The sequence below is a fragment of the Pongo abelii genome, chromosome 11 (assembly GCF_028885655.2).
Source record: "Pongo abelii isolate AG06213 chromosome 11, NHGRI_mPonAbe1-v2.0_pri, whole genome shotgun sequence".
NCBI classification, from domain to species: domain Eukaryota; kingdom Metazoa; phylum Chordata; class Mammalia; order Primates; family Hominidae; genus Pongo; species Pongo abelii.
The window spans coordinates 104,440,617-104,468,265 of NC_071996.2; the positions used below are offsets into that span (position 1 = coordinate 104,440,617).

At 42.2% G+C, this 27,649-nt stretch overlaps 2 protein-coding genes across 2 annotated transcripts in view; both read left to right on the top strand.

Annotated features, from left to right (window-relative positions):
• CASP10 (caspase 10) overlaps positions 1-7,516 on the top strand; it is a 45,987-nt gene extending 38,471 nt beyond the window's left edge. The window contains exon 10 of the mRNA XM_063712555.1: positions 7,283-7,516. Coding sequence (XP_063568625.1) covers positions 7,283-7,439 — 157 coding nt within the window. The 3' untranslated portion in view covers positions 7,440-7,516. The remainder of the gene's footprint in view (positions 1-7,282) is intronic.
• Positions 7,517-11,823: 4,307 nt separating this feature from the next.
• The window catches only part of CASP8 (caspase 8), a 50,437-nt gene continuing 34,611 nt past the window's right edge, over positions 11,824-27,649 (top strand). The window contains exons 1-3 of the mRNA XM_054548585.1: positions 11,824-11,984; positions 12,378-12,474; positions 15,164-15,267. The gene's annotated coding sequence lies outside the window, so the exon portion shown is untranslated. The remainder of the gene's footprint in view (positions 11,985-12,377; positions 12,475-15,163; positions 15,268-27,649) is intronic.

Here is a 27,649-nt window from a genome sequence, read left to right on the forward strand (position 1 = left end):
CACAAAGCCTGTTTGGTGGTCTCTTCACACGGACGCGAGTGAAACCTCCTTCGTCAGGAGCATTTGGGGTTTGATGTTTAAGTTTTGGGCCTCTGGTGTATTTCATATTTCTGTTTTGCTAGAACTTAGTGCTTGTGCAAGGTTAAATTCTAGAATCAGGAAACGTTGTTTTTAGAGGCCTTCAGCAAGCACTTCGGAGGTCCCTGGACGTTTACAGCTGTGAGTCATGGATCTACCCAGACACCAGAACATAGTCATCCTTGGCTCATTCCTCCTCAGCAGGAGGGGTACACAGTTGGTAGAGTGTGCCCTCCGAGATTTCGTGAAACATGATGCTTGTCTGTGTTTGTGTGTGCATGTCTGCGTGAATTTTGAGTTCAGGAATAACAGGTGATTTGATCACAGCTATTTGACAGCGGTGATAGTCATTGTATGCCAAGATGTTTATGAGGGGAATAGGTAGATTGAGTGAGGTTCCTATATATTTTGCCTAGTTGTACTCACCTATAAGAGCTGTAATTAAATGTTTCTGTCTTTCCCCTTCCTCTTTTTTATTCATTCTTTTTTTTTTTTTTTTGACAAAGTCTCATTCTCTCACCCAGGCTAGAGTGTAGTGGTGCGATCTTGGGTCACTGCAACCTTCGTCTCCTGGGTTCAAGCAATTCTCCTGCCTCAGCCTCCTGAGTAGCTGGGATTACAGGTGTGCACCACCATGCCTGGCTAATTTTCATATTTCTAGTAGAAACAGCGTTTTGTCATGTTGGCCAGGCTGGTCTCAAACTCCTGACCTCAAGTGATCTGCCCGCTTTGGCCTCCCAACGGAGTGAACCATTGTGTCTGGCCTCATTCATTCTTTCTTTCATAAAAGTTTGGATACTGCCAAACAAAATTAAAGACATGAAGACATTTGATAAATTGTTATTACAAATGTGACAGTTATTTAACTACTGGTGTTTATTTTTATTAGAGCCATAGCACCTACTGGCCTCTGCTTCAGGGATTCACAATGGTGGTGGGCAGGCTGGATATCATGGGGCTTACCCTTAGCAATGCATTCTATTCCACCTATGCCCAGGCAGTGCTAAACATATAAGCATCTGGTACGCTGTGGTACCGACCCAGTGACTGGTATAACACAATGGTTAATGTTGCCGAATAGCAACCCTTAATCAATAATGATCAAATCTCCACGGAGGTAAACTAAACTAGAAGTTTACCTCATACAGGTAATTTCTGCACCATACATGATTCACAGAACCTTCCAGATCTGATGCTTTCTGAGTGATCTGGTCAATTTGTTCTCAACCTGGAATTCTTGGGCCCTTAGGTGTTTGTAAATTTGTTCTCAGAGCCTCTGAGCTCTCCACCTTCATTTTTAAGTGCTTTAATTCTTTTTGGTGATAATCTTTAAAACTTCACAGAGGTGTGTCCTGGCTCTTTGGGGCGACTGCTTCATATTTGAGTACTGCCACACAATGAGAGCTCATGTTCTGGGGCCTGCCTACAGAAAGGGATGAACTTTACCTTGGACTTTTTAATGTAGTGTGGATGGGCGTCTGTAGCTAGAGGTCTTCAGGTGCCAGTGGTTAATCTGTTTGAAGCTTGCTTCACTCCAACTTCTCATTCCGTAACAGATTCCTCCTCCACCGTCCCTCACCTCTGCTGAACCCTTCTAGCAGAAGGAACTCACCACAAGTGGGGGCATAGATTTGGGAGCTTGAAAGGACCCCAATGACCCTGCAGTCCAGCTCTCAGAGTGCTAAGTGACTTACTGAAGCCTCGAAGCCATTTCTGGAGGATTTGCAATTCTTTGTATCTCTGGATTTGCTGCCCTGTCCCTCCAAGCCACCTGGTTTCACTTTTGGACAGCTTTAATTGTTCTCTTCTCTGTTCTCTGTTTCTGCCTCCTTAGAAACTATTTAAAACCACTCATTTTCGTTCTAAACTCCGGAGCCATACCAAACAAGTGTAACTGTCCTCTGGTGAGATTTGTGTTGTATGTGACAAATCATTTAACTTTTTTCTGGTAGGGTTTCAGTTTTGTTGGAAGTCTGCAGTTTGCTCTTAAGGATGTGATAAGAATGTAACAACACATTTGTATCTTTGAATTTTGAATAGGAACCAAATTTTTAAATTTAGTTTAGTTTAGTTTTGTTTTGTTTGAGACAGAGTCTCACTGTGTCACCCAGGCTGGAGTGCAGTGATATCATCTTGGCTAACTGCAGCCTCTGCCTCCTGTGCTCAAGTGATCCTCCCACCTGAACCTCCTGAGTGGCAGCTGGGGCTACAGGCAGGTGTTTTTTAAAAACGGAACTCTTTTTTTTTTTTTTTTTTTTTTGAGACAGAGTCTCGCTCTGTTGCCCAGGCTGGAGTGCAGTGGCTCGATCTTGGCTCACTGCAAGCTCTGCCTCCCAGGTTCACGCCATTCTCCTGCTTCAGCCTCCCGAGTAGCTGGGACTATGGGCACCTGCTACCATGCCCGGCTAATTTTTTATATTTTTAGTAGAGAAAGGGTTTCACCGTGTTAGCCAGGATGGTCTCGATCTCCTGACCTCGTGATCCGCCCGCTTTGGCCTTCCAAAGTGCTGGGATTACAAGCGTGAGCCACCGCGCCCGGCCAAAAAAAAAAAAAATGGAACTCTTAATACATTTTTAAAAAAAGAAATCCCTTTAAAAAAGCACTAGAGGAAATTCTGTGTTTAAAGATTTACTTATTTGGCAATGCAAACAACTGTTTATTTCCTAACATAACTTTTGCAAATCTGAATTTTTATGAAAAGATTTTTAAATTAAAAATTTTAAATTGTACTAATTTTTACTTTTTAAGTAATTTTGAGTAGGTAGTATTTTTATAAAGATATTTGTATGGTTTGAAGATAAGAAAATATATTAAAGGTGTTCAAGAAGAGTTTTGCCCCCAGTTCTGTCCACTGTATACCCATTCCTCCCCACTTCTACATACATATTTCAGATAGGTATTTCTTGAAAGAAAGAACATATGCTGTGAAACTTATATGTCTCATTAGGTCTCATTTTAAGTGATTCTGTAAAATGCCTGGGAAATACTGGTGAAATTCTAGAATGGATATAACTTTGTGAGATTTTGAGCTGAGTACTGGTAAATAGTAGAAATAGACTTACTAATAAATAAGGGAATTTTATTTGATAACTTTTTTCTGATTACATAGTAATGTATGTTCATTATGGAATATTTGGGAAATACAAAAACACACAAAGAAGTATATTTATTTATAATTCTATTTTGCTATGTATTTTCCCATTATTCACTCTGCATTCGTCACAGATTTTTCCCCACCCTTTTTCAATGAGTGTATCCTCCATGTCCCGCCAATCATGCATCCAGTAAACTTTGTCATTACTACCACCTGTACTTTCACTCACCTTTCAATTCCAAGCATGTCCCTCTCTGCCAGCCACCTCCCATCATTCCATCTTGCTTCTTCTAGGACCTTCCCTTCAAGGATCTTCAGTGCCACCGGGGCTTCCAGTTAGGTTGATTGACCCTATCTATCGTCTTCCCGATGTCAGCACCGCCCCTCACTCCCTCTTCACTCAGCTTAGAGTCCATGTGTCTTTGTTGAAGTCTCCTGTACCCACCAACACCCTTGCCTTTCCCTCAGTTCCACTGAGGTGGCAGAATCCCAACTCTGGCTAATCCTATAAATCCTTGTCCTCCAAATTTGTACTGGAATTCCAGGATGTGGCTGGGGTAAAAAGCTTCCATGTTGCAGACAGGTCTCGTTTCAAACCAATGACCACAAACCTCCAATGGGCTTTCAGGGGTTTTGGCAATGCTGTGACATTTCCCTGGTTATATCACCCTTTGCACTCTCAGGCTGTTTTACTAATCATCGAATTCTCTATGCTCTCAACCTAAAAGGTTAGAGATATTTCCTGAGAAGCCCCACCTTTTCCCTTGATAACCCACTATGGAGCTGTCATTTGTGAATTTAAGAAGAAACACTTGCTTCTTGACTATTTTAAAACATCAAAAACAACATTAAAAAATTGAAGGATGAGGCCGGGGTGTGGTGGCTCACGCCTGTAATCCCAGAAATTTGGGAGGCCGAGGCAGGCGGATCACTTGAGGTCAGGAGTTCAAGACCAGCCTGGCCAACTTGGTGAAACCTGTCTCTACTAAAAAAAATTAGCTGGACATGGTGGTGCACACCTGTGATCCTAGCTATGTGGGAGGCTGGGGCATGAGAATTGCTTGACTCTGGGAGGTGGAGGTTGCAGTGAGCCAAGATCATGCCACCGCACTCCAGCCTGGGTGATAGAGTGAGACTCTGTCTCAGAACAAAAACAAAAACAAAACCTGAGGGATGAGCCACAAACTGGGAAATGATATCTGCCACATTGTATAACTGATAAAGGAGATATACATACATATACCATATGTATAATCTTCTACAAATCCATAAAATATCAAACAATCCAACCTAGATGGGCAAAAATATAAACTAGTTCAAAGATGAGCAAAAAATATGAACCAGTAATTAAAAGGAAATACCAACGAGCAATAAACATGTGAAAACATAACCATTCTCTTTGGTCATCAGAAAATTTGAAAAATACAGCCACAGTGAGATAGCATTTTATGTCCATCATATTATCAACATTTAAAACTCTGTCAGTACCAAGTATGGGTGAAGATACGGAGCAAAGGGAACTCTATTACATCAATCTAGGAAATGTAAATTGACACAATCATTTTAGAGAGCAATTTGCAATATTTATAAATGTTGGAAATTTGCACACAGTAAAATCTAGCAATTCCATTTTTGGATCTATGTCCCAAAATAAACTTAAAAATATTGTTTTGTAGAGACAGGGTCTTGTTATGTTGTGCAGGAGGGTTTTGAATTCCTGGCCTCAAGCAATCTTCCTGCCTCAGCCTCCCAAAGTATTGAAATTATAGGTGTGAGCCACCACGTCTGGCCCCAAAAGAAATCTTGCACATGTACCAGGAGATAAGGAGGAGTGTTAGTTTTCTGAGCAGCATTGTTTCTAAAAGCATAAAGAAATAAAATAAAAAAAGCAACACAAACAATCTATATATTCATCAGGAGGAGGATAGATAAATTGTGGTATAGTCACATAAAGGAATACTATCAAGTAGTGAAATAAAATTAATTAGAATTATTAGGCTGAACCATAAGAAACTGCCATTCTTCTAGATCAGAAACAACCAAATATTGGCAATTTCATACAGTTTAAATATATGTATCAGTAACATAATGCTGAGCAAATAACATATATAATATGATATGATTTATATAATGTTAAAATACACGTAAGAGTCTTTTATGTTTCTTATAAATTAATATGTATATTGTACAAATATACAGATGCATGGGGGTGATGAGAAGTTTAGAGTAGTAGTTGCCTGGGATGGGCTTGGGGAGACATGGAGGAACATGCCAATAGGGAGGAATTACAGGGGCTTCAAATGCATCAGTCATGTTTTATATCTTCAACCGAGTGCTAGATGTGGGGATATTCTCTTTTTTCTTTAATCCCTTTTGCGTCTCAGTGCTGATTAATGGAATTTAGCCACCAGATTGGGTGATTTTTTGGCTTGTTGAATACTTGGCCAGGTTTGCAGGGAAGCTTTGCCCTCTTGGGCAGAGTATGTTTTTCCAATCTAGTACCCGCCTGTGTTTTTGGTGGTGATTTCTGTGGCTGTAATTCATATGATCAGTGTTGCCAAAGCAAGGATAAGGGGTATTGACTCACTTTTTATTGCCCTGAGCCATCCCAGTTGCAAAATAATGATCTGGTTATAATCTCCAGAACAGGAAGCAAGCTGCAGATGGGAAACTCCCTTATGACACTTCTGAAGATCCCAAATGGTTTCTTTTTTAAATTTAATTTGATTTTTTATTTATTTATTTTTGAGACAGAGTCTCGCTCTGTCACCCAGGCTGGAGTGCAGTGGCACGATCTCAGCTCACTGCAAGCTCCGCCTCCCGGGTTCATGCCATTCTCCTGCCTCAGCCTCCCAAGTAGCTGGGACTACAGGCGCCTGCCACCATGCCCGGCTGTTTTTTTTTGTATTTTTAGTAGAGACAGAGTTTCACTGTGTTAGCCAGGATGGTGTTGATCTCCTGACCTTGTGATCCACCCATCTCGGTCTCCCAAAGTGCTGGGATTACAGGCGTGAGCCACCGCGCCCGGCCCCCAAACCAGTTTCTAACCAATCAGTGTAAGTCAAGGGGTTCCTCTACAGAATCAGTCATTTTCACCATGACACCCACAACGCCCAAATTGCTGCTGGCATTCCTCCACTCAGAATGCACAATTAGAAGCTCAGCACTCTATTGGATCGGGCTGCTATTTCACCATTTGAAGAACCTTCAAAAAGATCTTTAGAGGCAGGGCATGGTGGCTCACACCTGTAATCCCAGCACTTTGGAAGACCAAGGCAGGCAGATCACTTGAGGCCAGGAGTATGAGACCAGCCTGGCCAACATGGTGAAACCCTGTCTGTACTAAAAATACAAAAATTAGCCGGGTGTGGTGATGTACGCCTGTAGTCCCAGCTACCCAGTAGGCTGAGGCACAAGAATTGCTTGAACCTGAGACGTGGAGGTTGCAGTAAGCTGAGATCGTGCCAGTGACACTACACTCCAACCTAGGCGACACAGTGAGACTCCCTCTAAAAAAAAAAAAAAATTCCTTAGAAACTTCAGAAGGCTCCTTCCACTAGGGCAGAAGGGATGAGAGAGTAAGAATCTTCACCCCTACCACTCATGCCTTTCTGAAGGCTCAGTCTGTCCACACTGCAAGGGCACAGTGAGCCAGTTTTGGCCTGGGGCTTCTTGCTGCTGCCAAATTAACAACTCCAGCCCTTGGGTTTAGCCACCTGCTGCTGCTAAATATGTTGGTGAGAGTGATGGAGAGGTGTTTTAGTTCCCATTTTACAGATCAGAAAATCAAGGCCCAGAGAAACTAAGCAGTCTTGGAGATAGGAGCCACGGCCTCTCCACTTGAGTTACCATCTTGAAACATCAAGGACAAGTCAACTTTATCAACAGTTTCAGGCCTGTGAGAAATGGGCTTGGTTTATCTTGAAGATTGTAAACAAATAAAAAAATAGACTGCTCCATTACTGATGAGAAATATGAGTCATTCTGCCAGGAATTGAAAGTACAGCTGCCCATAAAAAAGCTATGCTGGTGTCCAGCCTCTCCAGGTCCCTGTGTGTGAAAAACCACTCAGTCAAAGTTCCCCTTTTATTTCTCTTTGTGCTCAGTAGGATGTTGAAATTTCTGGAAAAGACAATGGAAATCATGGGCAGGAAGAGAACAGTGTGGGGCGCTAAACAGACTCAGATCTCAGCAACCTCCCTGCCGATGGCCATCTCTGCGCAGACACCTCTACCCCCCACGCACAGGTGGAGCAGCGTTTCCTAGTTCTTTCCAGAGGCTTCCTTCTGCCTGCCCTCCAGCCACATCGCCTGAGATTGACAAAGCCCTACAGCAAGACGGAAAACTCCCTTTACAGCACCACCTTGCGATTCTGGAGCCACAAAGTTGAGACTTCTGAACTTGGCACTCTTCTGTTCCCCTACTGTTTCACGTGTACCTGTGTCATCTTTCCTGTTTCATCGTAAACATACTTCTAAAATTCCCATTTTCTTTATTTAGAAATAGAACTACAAGCAGATGGTTAAACAATTTAAACAAACGGTCCATGGGGAAAAGTGAATTTCACACTGTCCCCCAAACCTTCAGTGCCTTTTATGAAGATAATTATTGTTTCTAATGTTCTGAATATTCTTTCAGAGATATTTTATTCTTATATAAGCATATGTGTATTTGTGTCCTTCCCTCATTTTCCCCCCACAAACACTAGCAGACTGTTTTGCACCTTGGTTAGCTCATTTAACATATCTTGGAGCCAGGTGCAGTGGCTCATGCCTGTAATCCCAGCACTTTGGGAGGCCGAGGTGGTCGGATCACCTGAGGTCGAGAGTTCGAGACCAGCCTGACTAACGTGGAGAAACCCCCGTCTCTACTAAAAATACAAAATTAGCCAGGTGTGGTGGCACATGCCTGTAATCTCAGCTACTAGGGAGGCTGAGGCAGGAGAATCGCTTGAACCTGGGAGGCGGAGGTTGCGGTGAGCCGAGATCGTGCCATCGCACTCCAGCCTGGGCAACAGAACATATAGATCTGCTTGATCCTTTTCATGACTGCTACAGCTCCATTGAATGTATGGATCATCAGTGCTCCAATTAGGACCTTAACAATGGGCATTTAGGGAACACAAACTTCATAACGGCAGAAACAATATCTTACCCATCCTCTGTTTCTGATATGGTTTGGATGTGTGTCCCTGCCCAAATCACATGTCAAGGTAATCCCCGATGTCAGAGGTGGGGCCTGGTGGAGGTGATTGGATCATGGGGGTGGATCCTTCATGAATGGGTTAGCACCATCCCTTTGGTGCTGTTCTTGTGATAGAGCTCTCATGAGATCTGGTTGTTTAAACGTGTATGGCACCTCCCCACTCTCTTGGTCCTGTTCCTGCCATGTAAGATGCCTGCCCTTGCTTTGCCTTCTGCCATGAATAAAAGCTCTCTGAGGCTTCCCCAGAAGCAGATGCCACTATGCTTCCTGTACAGCCTGTGGAACTGTGAGTCAATTAAACCTCTTTTCCTTATGAATTATCCAGTCTTAGGTATTTCTTTGTAACAGTGTGAGGATGAGCTAATACAGTTTCCTACACTGTAACCTAAGGCAATGCTTTGCATAAAGGGATGAGCCAGATTGCTTAGTAATTAAAATGCAAATACAAACCACAAGCATATCCATTCATGAATTGGGGGACAGCTTTTATTTGATTCTGAGTTCTGATACCTGCTGCTTTGCTTCGTTAAAAATGTGCTAGTTCTCATTCAGCTTCCTATCAGTCATACCACCAACCAACATGTATAACATGTACTATCTGCCAGGTCAGGAGGAAACTTATGGATACAAGAAATGTCCCTCCCTTCTAGGAAATGATAATCTGCTTTGGGAGAGAAGGCAGGTACTTTCTGGCAAAAGTGACATAATAAAATAATAAAAAAAAGATGGATCTTTTTTTCTTTTTTGAGATGGAGTCTCGCTATGTCACCCAGGCTGGAGTGCAGTGGCGCGATCTCGGCTCACTGCAACCTCCACCTCCCAGGTTCAAGCGATTCTCCTGCCTCAGCCTCCCGAGTAACTGGGACTACAGGCACCCACCACCACGCCTGGCTAATTTTTTGTATTTTTAGTAAAGACGGGATTTCACTGTGTTAGCCAGGATGGTCTCGATCTCCTGACCTCGTGATCCGCCTGCTTCGGCCTCCCAAAGTGCTGGGATTACAAGCGTGAGCCACTGCACCAGGCGAAAAGATGGATTTTTAAAAAAAGGTGTTAGGATAATCGGGTCCCCACCTGCAAGAAAGTAAAGTTAGAAGCCCACCTGGGATCATGCATACCAGCACAAAAATGCCAAATGGCTTAAAGATATAAATGTTAAAACAAGTCTAGAAAGGTATTAAAAGAAAATATAGAAAATATAGCACCAGCAAAAATTTCCCTACACAAGATGTAAAAGCCAGAAGTCATCAATGAAAAGGCTGATAAATTAGAATGGATAAAAATGTAAAACTTTTGTAGAAGACACAAAGAATGAATTTTTTAAAGACATACAATGAAGGTTAGGAAGATGAAGATGTTTAGGAGATGAGTGGTGGTTACAGATCAGTATTAATGTACTTAATGTTACTGAACTGTACACTTAAAGTGATGAAAATGGTAATTTTTATGTTATGTGTATTTTATCACATAAAAAAAGACATGAAATGAATCAGGGGAAAATATTTGCTACATAACTAAGAATGGAGGCCCTTAATAAAATCTGTAAAACTACACACACTTTTAGGAATGAATCAACAAAGAATTTCTATGAGTTAGAAAAAAGTGACAATCCAACTAAAAAATGAATAAGGGATATGAGCAATGTGTTTCACGGAAAAAATAAAAATTGACAATGAAGTTACGAAAAAATGTTCAATCTCCTTAGTAATTGCACAAAACAAACTAAAACAATGAGACACTACCCCTAAGATTAGTAAATATTAAAGAAAAATAATGATTGGTGAGGGTATGGGGAAGTGGGCACTTTCACCTACTTTTGGAAATATAAATTGGTGCAACCTTATAGGGAGAGCAATTTCACAACATTTTTCAAAGACTTAAATGCACAACCCTATGGCAGAGCAATTTATTCCTCTTCCAGGATTTTTTTTTCCTTCAAGAACAGTCATGTGGATGAAAAAACACATGTTCACTACTGCACAGTGTATAACAGCGGAAAACTGGAAACTATAATACTCACATTCCCTTCAATAGGGGAATGGTTAAATAAATTTTACAAGCTATCTGATAGATACTAGGCATGAGCTAAAAGTTAGGGTCCAGTTAGAGATGGAAAGCACACCAGTAATTTGAAAGGGAAAATGTAATAGAAGAATTATTAACTAGTAAAAGAAGGCTATCTGCTAAAGGTACGAGAGCACTCAAGCTGACTGCAGTCAGCAAGCCCCGGCTGGTGAGCAGGAAGCTGCCCGCTGGGAGGCTGCCAAAGTTCCCTGAAGGTGAGCACCACTGGTTCTACAAGCTGCTGGCAGTCATGGCGTTAAGAGCGGGAAGAGAAGCACCAGAACCCGGAAGTGAAATCCAGTCCTCTGCTAGGCCTTGCACCGTCCCTCTGGCGCCCTCTACTGACAAAGCCAGTAAAATTGTGCCGCTGGCAAAGGAGATCTTTTTATGGGATGTAGCTCTGTGTCACCAAACAGAACAGAGTGGACTTGGAGCTCAGATGCAACACAATGATTGATACTGGCACAGTATACTTACCCTGCTTTTGTAAACAAAATGGTATATGTGATGTCTCTCTTTCTCTCTCTGTATATAAAACAATATTTGTTCCTACTTATTATGTATTTATGTCTTTACTCTGCATGCCAGGAGCTGAGTATTTTGTATGTATTAACTCATTTTGTTCTCATAATAACCTTCACATGCAGGAATCATTATAGCTACTTTATGAATGAGCTGAGGAAGGCACTGAGACGTTAAGTAACTTGCCCAAGGTCACGCAGCTAGTAAGTGGCAGAGCGAGAATTACTACGGCTTTATAAGCCTAGAAAAAAGTCTGAAAGAATCAAAATGTTAACAGCGGGGACCTCAAGGAAGCATTGAAGAGGCCATGGGAGAACTTTTCACTTTGTAAAAAAATAAGTCCTTCAAATAAATAAATACAGTGAGGCTTCCCCAGAAGCAGATGTCACTATGCTTCCTGTACAGCCAGCCTGTGGAACTGTGAGCCACTTAAACCTCTTTTCTTTATAAATTATCCAGTCTTAGGTATTTCTTTATAACAGTGCTAGGATGAGCTAATACAGTTTCCTACCCTGTAACCTAAGGCAATGCTTTGCACAAAGGGATGAGCCAGATTGCTTGGTAATTAAAACGCAAATACAAACCACAAGCATATCCATTCATGAATTGGGGGACTGCTTTGTGTGCATAGATAAGGTATATTTTTTTAAAACATTATTTTTCAAAGAAGAAAATAAACTAGTTAATAAAAGACAACTCACAGTGCCAGGAAGTGAGAAACAAGTGTGTGATAAACGGTGGAGGATGTGAGCACTCTCCGCAGTGGGTGGGAGGAGACGGGGAGGGCGTTCCCTGGGGAGTGGCAGTGGTTGGAGCAAAGGTTTGGAGGAGGTAAGTCATGTGCTCTGAGCTGTTGGTTTCTGTTTCACCTTGTGTCTGAGCTGGTCTGAAGGCTGGTTGTTCAGACTGAGCTTCCTGCCTGCCTGTACCCCGCCAACAGCTTCAGAAGAAGGTGACTGGTGGCTGCCTGAGGAATACCAGTGGGCAAGAGAATTAGCATTTCTGGAGCATCTGCTGTCTGTGAGATTAAGCACTACGTATATTGCTTTATTCACTCCCCACAGCAACCTTACCAAGCAGTTCTTTTCCACGTGAAAAGATGGAGGCTGGGTGAAGCAAAAGGAGGTGTTTAGATTCCTCAGCAAGTGAGAGGCAGAGCCAGGATTTGAATCCAGATCTGTCTGATACTGAAGTCTAGGCTGGTTCCACCTCTCCAGACTGCTTTCCAGGGAGTGAAAGACAGATATTTTACCTTAGCTGGCTGCTTCTAGAAGTCTGACCCTGCTGGCTCAAAACGACTTTAGTTCGTTGCCCAGAGGCTGTGGGCTGCGGGTCAAGACATCAGTAGAAGGAGGGCCCAGCCAGAGAGGCTGACATTGGCTTCTACTCACCGTCATTTTTCCTTCCTTCCAGGAGCAGCCCCTGGGTGCGTCCACTTTCTGGACACGTGAGGTTGGGCCTTGGCCGCCTGAGCCCTTGAGTTGGTCACTTGAAGCTTGGGAATATTGAGGTAAGCCTGGAATTTCCAGATGAGGTTTGGGGGAAAGAGAAGTGGTGAACACTATTACTGTGCCCTATCTAGACACCAGTGGGCTGAGTGGAGCAGATGCCAGTTGGGACTTTCCTGCCCTCTGTTTGGTTATTAATCCATTATTGTTCCCTGTACACTGGTATGAGTGGATGGGGGAAGTATTTAGCCAAGTTTTTGAGACCTGTACTCTGAGCTAAAATGCATTGTCTTCCTATAGTGCGGGACCCCTCAACTGTGGAGGAGCCGCAGGGGACACTGGGTAGTACGCAGACATTATGCACTAAACGACAATGGCTCACATAGTGAAGTTATTCTTTTTTATTTTTTTTTGAGAGGGAGTCTTGCTCTGTCGCCCAGCCTGGAGTGCAGTGGCGCGATCTCAGCTCACTGCAATTTCCGCCTCCACAGTTCAGGTGATTCTCGTGTCTCAGCCTCCTGAGTAGCTGGGATTACAGGCACCTGCCTCAATGCCTGGCTAATTTTTTTTTTTTTTTGTATTTTTAGTAGAGATGGGGGATCTCACCATGTTGGCCAGGCTGGTCTCAAACTTCTGGCCCCAAGTGATCTACCCACCTTGGCCTCCCAAAGTGCTGGGATTACAGGCGTGAGCCACTGCACCCGGCTAATTTCACATTTTTAGATAATATGACCACATTATAAAAATTTATGTATTTTTATATAATGTGACCACTATATGAAAGCAATATACTTACGCTTTTATGTCTTGGTTAAGTTCCTTCTTATTATGAATTTACTCTGCATGCCAGGAGTTCTAAGAATTTGCATGTATTAACTCATTTGATTCTCGTAATAACCTTCACATGCAGGATTCACTGTTATAGTGACTGTGTGAATGAGGAAAGAAAGGCACTAACATAATTGATTTTATGTTACTTAGGTCAAGATTTTATGTTATTTAGGTCAAGGTTAATTGTGTTGTTCAAATCTTGTATAACTCTACTGCTTGTCTGTCTTTCTTACCCATTATCGAGAAGGGAACATAAAAATCTTGCACTATGCCTGTAGATTGTCAATTTCTCATTTTAAATTAGGATCATTTTTCCTTTATGGCTGCCTTATGTGATATTAGTATAATGATATCAGTTGGTACATCTTTTTCCATCCTTATACTTTCAGTGTTTCGATGTTCTTATACTTGAAATGTGTCTGCCGTAAGTGGTGTATTGTTCAAGTTTTTCTTTTATTATAGAAAAATGTATTCTGGAAAGTACTTTTCTTAAAATTATAGTATTTAGTCCATTTTCATTTAATGTAATTGTCAGTATAATTGGGCTAAAATCTACTATATTTCCAGTTGTTTTTTATTTGTGGCATCAATATGGGTGGAACTATCACCGCAGTCAGGATAGTGAACATATATATTACCTCCAAAATATTTCGTATGCCCTCTTGAATCCTGTCCTCCTGCCCCTCCCCACCCCTACTCCTTTTAGGCATTTAGTTCTGTAAATTTTCTCCTAGCCTTGCTTTAGCGGCATCCCATGCATTTTGATATTTTGTTTTGATTTTAATTTAATTCAATACTACATAATTTCCTTTTGATTTCTTTTTTGACCCATGGATTATTTAGAGTTGTGTTATTTCGTTTCCAAATATTTGGGGATTTTCCAGACATGTTTCTGTTGTCCAGGCCAGTAACAAATTCCTGACTCCATGAAGTCAAAGATCTGACTCCCCAGGGGGAGAGTTATGCCCAAGAACCATCGGTATTTTGTGTTAGTGGTCATTGCCAGAGTGAATTCCACGGTGTTTGTGATAAACCCTAATAATTCCACCAGAGGGCAGCAAGCCAACATAAAAATTCTATTAAAAAGTCTTTTTTTAGAGACAAGAGTTTGGCTCTGTCGCCCAGGCTGGAGTGCAGTGGTGTGACCTCGGCTTTCTGAACCCTTGCCCCACTGCAGACTCAACCTCCCAGGCTCAAGTGATTCTCCCACTTCAGCTCCCCATCTGCGAGTAGCTGGACTATAGGTGCGCACCACCGCACCTAGTTAATTTTTGCATTTTTTGTAGAGATGGAGTTTCATCATGTTTCCCAGGCTTGTCTTGAACTCCTGGGCTCAAGCTATCCATCTGCCTCAGCTGCCCAAAGTGCTGAGATGACAGGCGTGAGCCACTGTGCCTGGCCAGACAGAAGTTTTCAAGTAAAGAATAAATTTAGCTGAAAAGCAGTGTCAAATTATTTCTATCCCCACCCTCCTGAATTAAATCTTCATAGTCTCTGATTCTCTTTGTCATATTCTTAACCATTTGGATTCTTTTCAGTGTTTCTGTGTTTGTTCCTTTTCCCCAGTATGACCCTTTTCTTTCTTTTCTTTTTTTTTTTTTGAGACAGAGTCTTGCTCTGTCGCCCAGGCTGGAGTGCAGTGGCGTGTTCTTGGCTCACTGCAACCTCCGCCTCCCAGGTTCAAAAGATTCTCCCACCTCAGCCTCCTGAGTAGCTGGGATTACAGATGCCTGCCACCTTGCCCAGATAATTTTTGTATTTTTAGTAGAGATGGGGTTTCAACATGTTGGCCAGGCTGGTCTCAAACTTTTGATCTCAAGTGATCTGCCTGCCTCGGCTTCCCAAAGTGCTGGGATTACAGGCGTGAGCCACCTTGTCCAGACCCTTTTCTCTATCTTTATGAAAACATCTCTCCAGCAGATCTTCAGAGTAAAAAGAAAGAAAAGAAAAGAAAAGAAAAAAGAAAAAGAAAAGAAAACATCCAGCAAGGTCCCGGAGGAAAAATAGAAAATTAGAAGACTGGCGTGAGTCATGTTGATTTTCTGATGTAAAATTTGTATCGAAACCTTACATAAATACTGAAGAATTCACAAGTTGTAAATATACAGCTTGGTGACTGATTTTGATACCCAGACAGTTTTTTTCCCACTTGCACACACTCCCCGCAAGAATGCATGCTGGTTTGTAAAGTCATTAATTTACTGGTGCATCAGTGGATGGCTCTGTGTCTTCTGGCTTTATCTTGGCCCAGAAAGACAGGAATTAACATTGAGCCTGGTAGTCTTTGGCCTTTGTGCCAAAGCAGTCTGTGGGCCAGCCTTGTGTAGTGATCAAGCAGTACGTTTAGATGTCAGGCATGACACGGGTTAAAAAGCCAGCTGGGGGAAAAATGGGAAGTGGCATTTTGCGATCTTATCAAACAATCTTGATATAAACTTAGACAACAACCTCTTGGCAAATGGAGAGCAGCTGTAGGTTTCTGACTGAATGTGCAAGAAGAACGTGAATGAAAGAGATATACTAGGTGGGAGCAGTCAGGGTAGACTTCCTGGAGGAAGTGGACAGTGTTGTGTGGATTCACACTTTGGAGATATCAAAGAGGAAGAGTATTCCAAGCGGGGGTAACAAATAACAAGGGAGGCAAAAAAGAAAAGTATGAGGGAACAACAGGATGTTGTCAGGAAACTAAGGCTGAGCTGAAATCCAGATGACCCAGAGAAGCCTTGAGAAGGCTTGTGGCATCTTGCGGGGCAAGTGGGGAACTTTCTCTGTTTGAGAGAATATGCCTGGAATATATGGGATATCATTTAAATTTTCTAAAGGTTATCTACAAGATAATTTCAGAGAATATTCGCTCCCACCTCAGCGTAGGAAACAATGAAACACTGAAACATTTATTTATTTATTTTCCTTGCTTTTCTTTTTTCTTTCTTTTTTTTTCTTGAGATGGAGTCTTACTCTGTCGCTCAGGCTGGAGTGCAGTGGCGTAATCTCGGCTCACTGCAACCTCTGCCTCCTGGGTTCAAGCAATTCTCCTGCCTCAGCCTCCCGAGTAGCTGGTACAATAGGCATGTGCCACTATGCCCAGCTAATTTTTTGTATTTTTAGTAGACACGGGGTTTCACCATGTTGGCCAGACTGGTCTCGAACTCCTGGCCTCAAGTAATCTGCCCGCCGTGGGCTTCTAAAGTGCTGGGATTACAGGTGTGAGCCACCGCACCCAGTCTTTTCCTTACTTTTTAAAAATACATTTGTCTTCAACTATTGGATATCTTCATCTAATTTCTAGTGTTTTTTTGGTTGCAGTTGGCTGATTTGATTTTTACTTTTTGGTTAATAACAAACCTTTTAAGGAGTTACATAGACACTTATCAGTTTACTTTTCTAATTTGTTTTCTCCTGAATTCTCAGTTACCTTGGATGGATTGTGCTTTGGGTTCATCTTGCTTTTTCTTAGTGGCTACTTCTTTCAGTTTCCTTCCTCTTCAGTTTGGCAATTTTCTCCCTTTTCAAGCAAGGAGCTCCTCCCTGTTGAGGCGTCATGGGTGGCGAGCAGTCCTTACCCGGATCCTCCCAGAGCTTGCTCTCTGGAAGCTCACACTGCACCATAATTATGAAACTTTGATATTGTCCCTGATGGCTTCTGATGCGAGCTGGGACAGCATTTGTCTGTTGATAAGTGAAACCAAGTTCCTGAGATCTGGCTCTCTTTTGCCTTTCTATCCAATACCAGCAAGGCCCTAGTTTCAGAGCATTTTGGGGACTTATGATCCCTTCTAGTAACCTCTGCATCTGTGCCCCTTTTCCCCTCAAATTAGTTCATAGAGATTTTTGAAGCACCCATGTTACTCAAATAGGCCCATTTTTAGCATGTGGGAGGTAAGGCCTGGATGTGAATGCCTCATAAGCCAGGCGGATCAAACTGTGTGTATGCATGCAGATTTGGCCCAGGAACACTCTTCTCCTTCAGGGCCCATTGTCTGCAAGGACAGAAAAGAATTCTTAAGGCCATTCACTGTCTCACATTTTCTGTTATTTTTCTGTCTTTTCCTTTTCCCCCTACCCACAGAGAAACATTAGAATCATTGCCCTTTAGAAGAGCAGAACTATGATGCCTCCTGTCAGGGATGGAACGAGGCATTTCGTGCAGATGACAACCCAAAGAGAGCAGGAGTGGCTCTGTTTATATCAGACAAAATCGACTTTAAGTCAAAAACTGTCACAAGAGACATTAAAGTATATTATATAATGAAAAAAGCACCAATCCACCATGAAGATATAACAATTATAGATATATGCACTCAATATCAGAGCACCTAAATATATGAAACAATGACAGAACTGAAGGGAGAAATAGCCAGCCATACAAAAATAATAGGAGACTTCAACACTGTACTTTAAATAATGGGTAGAACATTCAGACAGAAGATTAATAAGGAAACAGGGGACTTAAACAACATTATAGACCAAATGGACTGAACAGAAATACACAGAACGTTCCACCCTACAGCAGCAGAACACACATTCTCCTCAAATGCACATGGAACTTTCTCCAAGGTAGATCACATGTTGGGTCACAAAACAAGTCTTTGCAAATTTAAGAGACTGAAATCATACCATGTATCTTTTCTGACCATGATGGAATGAAACTAAAAATCAGTGGCAGAAGGAAAAATAGAAAGTTCACAAATATGTGGAAATTAAATAACACACTCTTGAACAACAATTAGGCCAAAAAAATAAAAAAAGAAATTAGGAAATATCTTGAGATAAATGAAAAGAAAAACACAACATACCCAAACTTACAGGATAAAAGCAGTAATAAGCAAAGAAGTACTAAGAGGGACTTTATTCCAATACACATCTGCAGTGAAAAAGAAGAAAGATCTCAAGTAAATAGTCTAACTTTGTGCCTCAAGGAGAGGAGAAGAAGAGGAAGAAGAGGAGCTAAGTCCAAAATTAGTGAAGGAAATAACAAAGATTAGATTAGGAACTAAGAAAATACAGAATAGAAAAGCAATAGAAAAAAAAATCAACAAATTTTTTGAAAAGAATAACAAAAGAATTGGTTTTTTGAAAAGATAAACAAAATCAACAAATCCTTAGTTAGGCTAAGTAAGGAAGAGAGAAGACTCAAATAAACAATATCAGAAATGAAAGAGGAGACATTACAACTGATGCCACAGAAATAAAAAGGATCATGAGGCTACAATGAACAATTCTATGCCAACAAACTGGATAATCTAGAAGAAATGAATAAATTCATAAAACCTTCCAATCTACGATGACTGAATCATGAAGAAATACAAAGTCTGAACAGACTTATAACTAATGTGGAGGTTTAGTCAATAATCAAAAATGTTCCCAAAACGAAGTCCAGGACCAGATGGCTTCACAGGTGAATTCTTCCAAACATCTCAAGAAGAATTAATGCCAGTTCTTCTTAAACTATTTTTAAAAATTGAAGAGGAGGGCACACTTCCAAATTTATTTTATGTAGCCAACATTATCCCGATACCAAAGCCAAACAAAGACACCACAAGAAAAGAAAACTGCAGGTCAATATCTCTGATGAATATACATATAAAAACTCATAATAAAATACTAGCAAATCAAATTCAACAGCACATTTAAATGATCATACATCATGACCAAGTGGGATTTATCCCTAGGATGCAAGTATGGATCAACATAAAAAATAAATCAGTGTGAAATGGCATATTAACAGGGTAAAGGATATAAAGATAACATGATCATCTCAATAGACGCAGAGAAAGAATTTGACAAAATTCAATACCCTTTCGTGATTTAAAAAATTTTCAACAAACTGGAAATATAAAGAGTCTCAATATCATCAAGACCATATATAAGAAAATTTTCACTGTTGAGTATCATATTAGATGTGAGCTTTTCATATATGGGATTCATAATATGTTTCAAATATATTACAAAGCTATAGTAATTGAAACAGCATGGGAATAGCATAAAGACAAACACACAGGCCATCAGAAGAGAAGAGAGAGCTCAGAAATAAATCCACGCATATACAGTGCCTTAGTCCATTCAGCCTGCTAAAACAAAATACCATAGACTGGTGGCTTATAAAACACAGAAATTTATTTTTCACAGTTCTGGAGGCTAGGAAATTCAAGATCAAGTAGCTAGCAGATTTGCTATCTAGTGAGGGCCTGTTTCTTCATTCATAAATGGCCATCTTCTCCATGTGTCCTCATGGAATTAGGGTGATGGGGTGCTCTGGGATTTCTTTTATAAGGCACTAGTCCCATTCATAAGTGCTCTACCTTCATGACCTAATCACCTCCCAAAGGTCCCACCTCCAAATACCAACACATAGGGGATTAGGTTTCAAAATATTAATTTTAGGGGAAATAAACATCAGTCTATTGCATATACTACCTAAAGCAATCTACAAATTTGGTGTGATCTCTATTAAAATCCCAATGGATTTTTTTTTTTACAGAAAAAAACCTCTGAAGTATAAAAAGGACCACAAATAGCTAAATCAGTTTTGAGGAAGAACAAAGCTAGAAGCGCCATACTTCCTGATTTCTAAATATGTTATACTCCCATGGTCATAGCAGCACTATTTACAGTAGCCAAGATGTGCAAACAACCTAAATATCTAGGATGGGGAAAGAAAATGTGGTATTCACATAAAATGGAATATTATTTGCCTTATAAAAGAGGGAAATTCTATAATATGTGACAACATAGATGACTCTTGAAGACATTATGCTAAGTGAAATAAGCCAGTCACCGAAAGAAAAATATTGTATGATTCTACTTACATGTGGTATCTAAAGTAGTCAAATTTATAGAATCAAAGAGTGGAATGGTGGTTGCCAGGGGCTAGGGAGGGGGGATATGAGGAGTTGCCTGTCAACAAGCATAAAGTTTTAGTTAAGCAAGATGAGTAAGTTCTAGAGATCTGCTGTACAACATTGTACCTATAGTCAACAATACTGTATTGTACACTTAAACATTTGCTAAGAGGGTAGATCTCACTTAAATGTTCTTACTACAATAAAATATAATTGATAAAGCAATAGAAAAGGATTCTTATACATAAAAACGTCAATACCTCATTTCCATTTAATTAAAAGCAATGAACAATTTACGCACAAGACAATTTCTGTTATCGAGGCAGCTATAGGATATAGAAGAAGAAATTTCCCAACTCACTTTGCAAGGTGCACATAGCCTTGAATCCACAAGCATAATGTAAATAATTTACTTTTAAGAAACTGAGGCAGAAAAATCCTATAATCATCTCAAAAGATCCTGACATTTCTTTTTGATAATTTAATGCCCTTTTCTGATTTTTATCAAATACTAGGAAGCTAATAGGTAAGGAAAAGTCCCTAACTTGATAAAAATACCTACCGGAAGCCCAAATCAAAAATTGTATTAATTAGGAAATTTTGGAGTGCTTCTCATTAAACTCAGGAACGTGATAATATCGTTATTAATGTATTGTTCCACCCTGTTTTGGAGGGCCTGGCCAATTTAACAAGTTAGGTGATTTGATAAGTTAGTTTAATCTGCATAACAGCATGGCTGTCCCGAGGCATACAGGAGGCGATGGGCTGAGTCCTGACTGCAGCTCCCTCAAGGACCTGCCACGCATGGATTATGCACAAAGTCTGTTCAAGTCTGTTGAGGGAATGAGGGGTCGGGGAGCAGCAATCCCCTGTTTGGCCTGCCAGGTAAAGCCTTTGTAATTGCTAATGGCTGGGCCTGACAGATTACACATAGGATTTTGGCCTGGAGCCCAAATAATTCCTCAACTCCATCCTTTGATTTTTCAGGGCCTAAGCGAGAAACATAGGCTACCCCATCATGGACCTGAATGGGTTGGATTTTGAGGGTCTGTGTTAGGAGCCAGGTTATTAGTCTGCAGTTACAATAGACCATGGTCAGGATCAAGATCACTCCCAGCATCGTGTACAGATTAATATGGTTGGGGTAGCTTAGGTACCAGAAAAATCCATGTTTACAGGTATGTTTGTTTGCAGCATTCAGTGGCACAGGAACAAAATATTTATCTGTGGGGATACATCCAGCATTTTGTCAAATTCAGTGGGGAACTGCCTGGGACAGGCATATCAGTGAATTTAGTGACTTGGAAGTCACACAGTCTATTCTGTAGGAGAGAGAGAAGGAAGGTTAGATTCCCACTTCTCCCTCTGCTGTACCCTGGCTCATGGGTTCATAGGCGCTCAGGTCCTGTCAGTTGGGGGAATTTTCCCCAACCACTGTGACATGGGTAAGGGTAGCATCTTCTGACTATCCTCCAGGGAGGTGGGCTGTAATCTGGCCTGGATCCTCTGACGATTAAAAAAAAAAGTTCCTCTTCTGTACATTGATATCCATCCCTTGAAAATAACCAAGCAAAGCAACAAAGCCACTTTATGGAAAACATTGAATGAGAAGCCTCAAGTTGATAGTGATTATTTTTTGCAGGCAAAAAAATCCATGCTCAGCACCAAAGGGATAACTGATGAAGAGGGTTACTGTCTCTCATGCTTTGTTTTTTAATAGCTAATCTCATCTCTCACCTATCTGAGTCTTTAGAAAGGAATTGAAGGGGATGGGGGGCCCTTGTAGGGTTCCCCAGAGAGACTGAGGCTGTGCAATAAAAGGAAGCAGGTAGACAGTCTGATCAAATATGCAGCGCAAATGATGACTGCCCCTTTGAGGAATTGCCACACTGGGACCCCAGACTGTTCCCCTGAGATGCATAGTCCAGGCCGAGATTCTTTTATTCCCTCCTGTCAGTCACTTAACCCTGTCCTTCGATTGTCTACTAAAACACTCAATCATCCCTGCTGCTTGGGGGCGATAGAGAGCATAGGGCATCCATCATAAATGCCCCATGCTTGGGCCCATTGATGTGTGGCTTGGGCCACAAATCTGGGGCCATTATCAGATGCATTCTGTGCCTGGGAATCGACCATCTAAGATCTGAATTGTGTCACCGATTGATTGACCTGACCTCACAAGGAGGTTTTTTGTTTTTTATTTTTTATTTATTTATTTATTTTTTTTGAGACAGAGTCTCACTCTGTCACCCAGGTTGGAGTGCAGTGGCTCAATCTCACTGCTACTTCCACCTCCCAGGTTCAAGTGATTCTCCTGCCTCAGCCTTCCGAGCAGCTGGAATTACAGGCACGCACCACCATGCCTGGCTAATTTTTGTATTTTTAGTATAGACAGGGTTTCACCACGTTGGCTAGCCTGGTCTCAAACTCCTAACTTCAAGTGATCCGCCCACCTCGGCCTCCCAAAGTGTTGAGATTACAGGCGTGAGACACTGCGCCCAGCCATTGGACTTGATAACCGTCCGGAGTATCATGAACAAAGCTAGAAATCTGAGTCTGGTTGCAACCTCATCATCTGCTGCTTCCACTTCCTCATCATAGACCCAGGGGACCACCAGTGTAGCCTGCCACGGCTCCAGGTTTGGAGTGAGGCGTAGGCTCCAGGTTTGGAGTGAGGCGTAGGCTCCAGGTTTGGAGTGAGGCGTAGGCTCCAGGTTTGGAGTGAGGCGTAGGTTCCAGGCAGCTCCTGCTGAGGCTGCTGCTGCAGGCCGGGTCAGCTGTCCTTGCCCAGGTGTGAATTATGGGCATGTATCTCCCTGCTGGGTTTCCGCTTTGCTGCCCTTTCCTGGCCCTTTGGCCAGAGATAGCAGGCTTTTCTTTTTGTTGTTTTTCCTTATTTGTTCTTTTTTTTTTTTTTTTTTGAGATGGAGTTTCGCTCTTGTTGCCCAGACTGGAGTGCAATGGCACAATCTCTGCTCACCACAACCTCTGCCTCCCAGGTTTAAGCAATTTTCCTGCCTCAGCCTCCCGAGTAGCTGGGATTACAGGCATGCACTACCATGCCCGGCTAATTTTGTATTTTTAGTAGAGACGGGGTTTCTCCATGTTGAGGCTGGTCTCGAACTCCCAACCTCAGGTGATCCGCCTGCCTCGGCCTCCCAAAGTGCTGGGATTACAGGCGTGAGCCACCGGGCCCAGCCATTTGTTCTTTGTAATTTAGGCCTGTTGGCGGTTCTGGATTGCAGGCCTCTCTTGTTTTCAGTCTGGCATGTGTGGGAATAAAAAGACAGCCCAGGGCACAAAATAGGGTGTTGTTCCTGCCTCTGGGTCCCCAGCCAGTCTGCCTCTACTTTCCACCTCTCAGGGTTGTTGTGTGATTGTCTGTTGATTTATTCCCAGGGTATTTAGGTGTCCTTAGAGGGGAGAAGCAGGGAAAAGTGAATCTATGCCATCGTGTCTCAGAACTGGAAGTCCACCCCCACCCCCACACACACTAGAATTGCAGAAGAAAAATAAGATGAGAACTTAAGTGAAAAAAACATATTATTATGCAATCATCAGATGTTTGGACAGAAAGTGTTCTTAGACATCCTTTAGTCTAATTTCTCACATTTGGAAATGTGGAAGTTGGACTAAGACCTGAATCGACCACCCTCACCCCCAGTTCAGCTGCCTGACTCCCCAGCCTGTATTCTCGCCATTCCACACCAGGGTCTGTCCTGCAGCTTTGAAGAAATGTGAACTGCATGTCCTGCTCAGATCCCAACCCTCCCACACCACTTTGCTAAGAGTCTGTTCTGGCTGCAGAAATTCCAAAAGTTGTGTCAACTGGAATGCAAAGTGTTCTTCATTTGACTTTCATTGTTTTTTGGAATTTTTGGGGGCCAGGGAGGGGCAAGAAAGGAGCTGTAATTGCCCTTGGGTAAGATTTGCTTAGAATTTTAGGAAGAAGTTGGCTGGGCACAGTGGCTTACTCCTGTAATCCCAGCACTTTGGGAGGCTGAGGTGGGTGGATCACGAGATCAGGAGTTCAAGACCAGCCTGGCCAAGATGGTGAAACCCTGTCTCTACTAAAAATACAAAAACTAGCTGGGTGCAGTGGCAGGCACCTGTAATCCCAACTGCTAGGGAGCTGAGGCAGGAGAATTGCTTGAGCTGGGCAGGTGGAGGTTGCAGTGAACCGAGATCATACCACTGCACTCCAGCCTGGGCGGCAGAGTGAGACTGTCTGTCTCAAAAAAAAAAAGAAGAATTTTAGGAAGAAATCTATCCGATTCTAGAATTATCTAGGCTGTTGAGGATGTGTGTCTGGTGGCCACTGGGACAGCAGGGTGAGACTTTTCTTTTAACTGCATGTATGTGAATTAGGTTGCTTCTGGAGCCTACTGAGAGCTCACTGCGTCCCCGTAGTGTCCATGCTGAAGGCGCCTTCCTTCTGTCTGTGACCTTGACCCTCAGCTCCACATTTCCCCAGGGGCTGCAGGATTTCTCTGAGAATCCTCATTAGCACAACCTATTTTTTTTTTTTTTTTTAAACAGAGTCTCACTCTGTTGCCCAATGCAGTGGTATGATCTTGGCTCACTGCAACAACCTCTGCCTCCCAGGTTCAAGTGATTCTCATGCCTCAGCCTCCCAAGTAGCTGGGACTACAAGCGTATGCCACCATTCCTGGCTAATTCTTGTATTTTTTTTGAGATGGAGTCTCACTCTGTTGCCTGGAGTGCAGTGGTGCGATCTCGGCTCACTGCAACCTCCACCTCCTGGGTTCAAAGGATTCTCCTGCCTCAGCCTCCCGAGTACCTGGGACTACAGGTGCCCGCCACCACACCTGGCTAATTTTTTGTATTTTTAGTGGAGACAGCGTTTCACTGTTTTAGCCAGCATGGTCTCAATCTCCTGACCTTGTAATCCACCCGCCTAGGCCTCCCAAAGTGCTGGGATTACAGGCGTGAGCCACTGCGCCCGGCCAACTTTTGTATTTTTAGTAGAGATGGGGGTCTCACTATGTTTGTCAGGCTGGTCTTGGACTCCTGGCCTCAAGTGATCCACCTGCCTCAGGCTCCCAAATTGGTAGGATTACAGGTGTGAGTCACTGTGCCTGGACAGCACAACCTATTAATGAATGACAGCCTTGACTTTTGAGGCTAAAACGTTCCACTTCCTTAGTATAGTAATTAAATATCTCTCTTTTTCTACTATTTCGGTAATTAAGCAGGTAAAGAAAAATATCCAGAACAATATAATAGGGAGTAGGGCAAGAAAATCCTGAGGAACCACGCCCCGTGGGTGGATCGAGTGCAGGGGTCCTTGAGTGTTGCTGGTTGCAGGAAGGCCCCAGCAGAAGGGAGCTTTGATGAGCATCCACCTTGTGTGCTGAGTGCATGTCCGTCCAGATGAGGTGCGGATGCAGCTGACAATGGAGGCTACTGTAATGGACTATCCCAAGTAGCAACATCATCAATTTAGGTTTTCAGCCTGAGTGAGACTTTTAGTTAATACTCAACTTAAAACAAGATGCAAATTTTCCTTCCGAAATTCATTGAAAGTGTTTTCACTTTGGCACTATTGGTCTATTATATTAAAGGGCTGAGATGCAGAGGAGACACCATTGTGTAATTTCTAGTGGCCGCTCTTTTTGTCCGTATCTGCTCACTGTTCTATCCATGCTGTTCTGCCACACCCCTTTTTCACTTACCAACACATGTTGGAGATTGCTCCCTATCATAGCATTTCCTCTCCTATTCTCTAGTCTGCCTCTTCACTCTCTTAATGGTATCATTTTTCTGAAAAGAAGCTCTTAATTCTAAAATGGTCCTGTTGATGGTTTTTTCCCTTATGGTCAGCACTTTTTGCGTCCTTTTTGAGTTTTTGTCTACTCCAATATCATGAAGACATTCTCTTAGGATTTCTCATAAAGTTTTATTGCTTCCTTTTTTTTTTGAGAGAGTCTTACTCTGTTGCCCAGGCTGGAGTGCAGTGGTGCGATCTTGGCTCACTACAACCTCTGCCTCCTGGGTTCAAGCAATTCTCATGCCTCAGCCTCCTGAGTAGCTGGGACTACAGGTGCCCCCCACCACGCCCAGCTAATTTTTGTATTTTTACTAGAGGTGGGGGTTTCGCCATGTTGGTCACGCTGGTCTTGAACTCCTGACCTCAGGTGATCCGCCCGCCTTGGCCTCCCAAAGTGCTGGGATTACAGGCGTGAGCCACCACGCCTAGTCAATTGCTTCCTTTTTATATTTAGATTGACTATCCATCTGGATTTGAATTTTGTGTGGGTAGGAAATCCAGGTTCATTTTATCTTTATATGGCTATCTTGTTGATCTGTCATTATTTATTATAAAGATGATCCTTTTTTCACTTCACCTCATTGTCACCTTTACCCATGTATCAAGTGAGAATAGAGTGTGAGACTTTAAAAAATTAATAGATTATTTTTTAAGGACAGTTTTAGATTTAGAGAAAAAATAGAGCAGACTAGCTGGGCATGATGGTGTGCACCTGTAGTCCCAGCTTATTCATATGCTTATTTGCCATCTGCATATCTTTTTGTGAGATGTCTGTTCAGATCTCTTGCCCACTTTTCAATCGGGTTGTTTTCTTACTGTTGAGTCTTAACAGATTAGCTTAATCAGATTGGCTTCGGGAGGCTAAGGCGAGAGGATCGCTTGAGCGCGGCAGGCGGAGGTTGCAGTGAGTTGAGATCACACCACTGCACTCTAGCCTAGGTGACAGAGAGAGACCCTTCTCAGAAAGAAAAAAAAAGAAAGAGCAGAAAGTAGAGAGTTCCCATATACCCTCTGCCTCCTACCCTTCTCCCTTCCCCACACTTTCCTGTTATTAACACCTTGCATTAGTGTGGTACATTTGTTACAAGTGATGAACCAATATTGATATTATAGGGGAGGACAAATCTGTTTTCCTTCCACCCTTCTAAGTTCATGGCTGAGAACCCTATAACAGAAGACAGATTAATAAGAGAAAAGTGCATAAACATATTTAATATAAGTTTTATGTGACATGGAAGCCTTTATAAGGAAATGAAGACTCCAAGAAGCAGTTACAGTTTGATGTAGGTTTGATAAAGGGTGGACAGTTGTGGAGGATATGATAGAGCAAAGAGTTTGAAGTAAGTGTAGTCTGCTGGGGGAAGCTTATCAAGGCCCGTTTGTTTAGTTAGATTCCTCTCTGTGTCCCTTCGTCTTCACAGATACCACCAGGTATAGGGAGGGCATCTCTCACCTGAGGGTCTTATGACCTGGCTTCAGGGGAAGGTCAGAAAACCCTTCCTGCACATGCTGCTTTTGCAGATTCCTTCACCTTAAAATATTCAATATGTCATTGTGTTAGTCTGTTCTTGCATTGCTATAAAAAAATACCTGAGGCTGGGCAATCTATATAGAAAAGAGTTTTAATTGGCTCATGGTTCCACAGACTGTATAGGAAGCATGATGCTGGCATCTGCTTGGCTTCTGGGGAGGCCTCAGGAAACTTACAATTATGGTGGAAGACAAAGGGGGAGTGAGACATCTCATGTGGCTGGAGCAGGGGAAGTGAGAGAG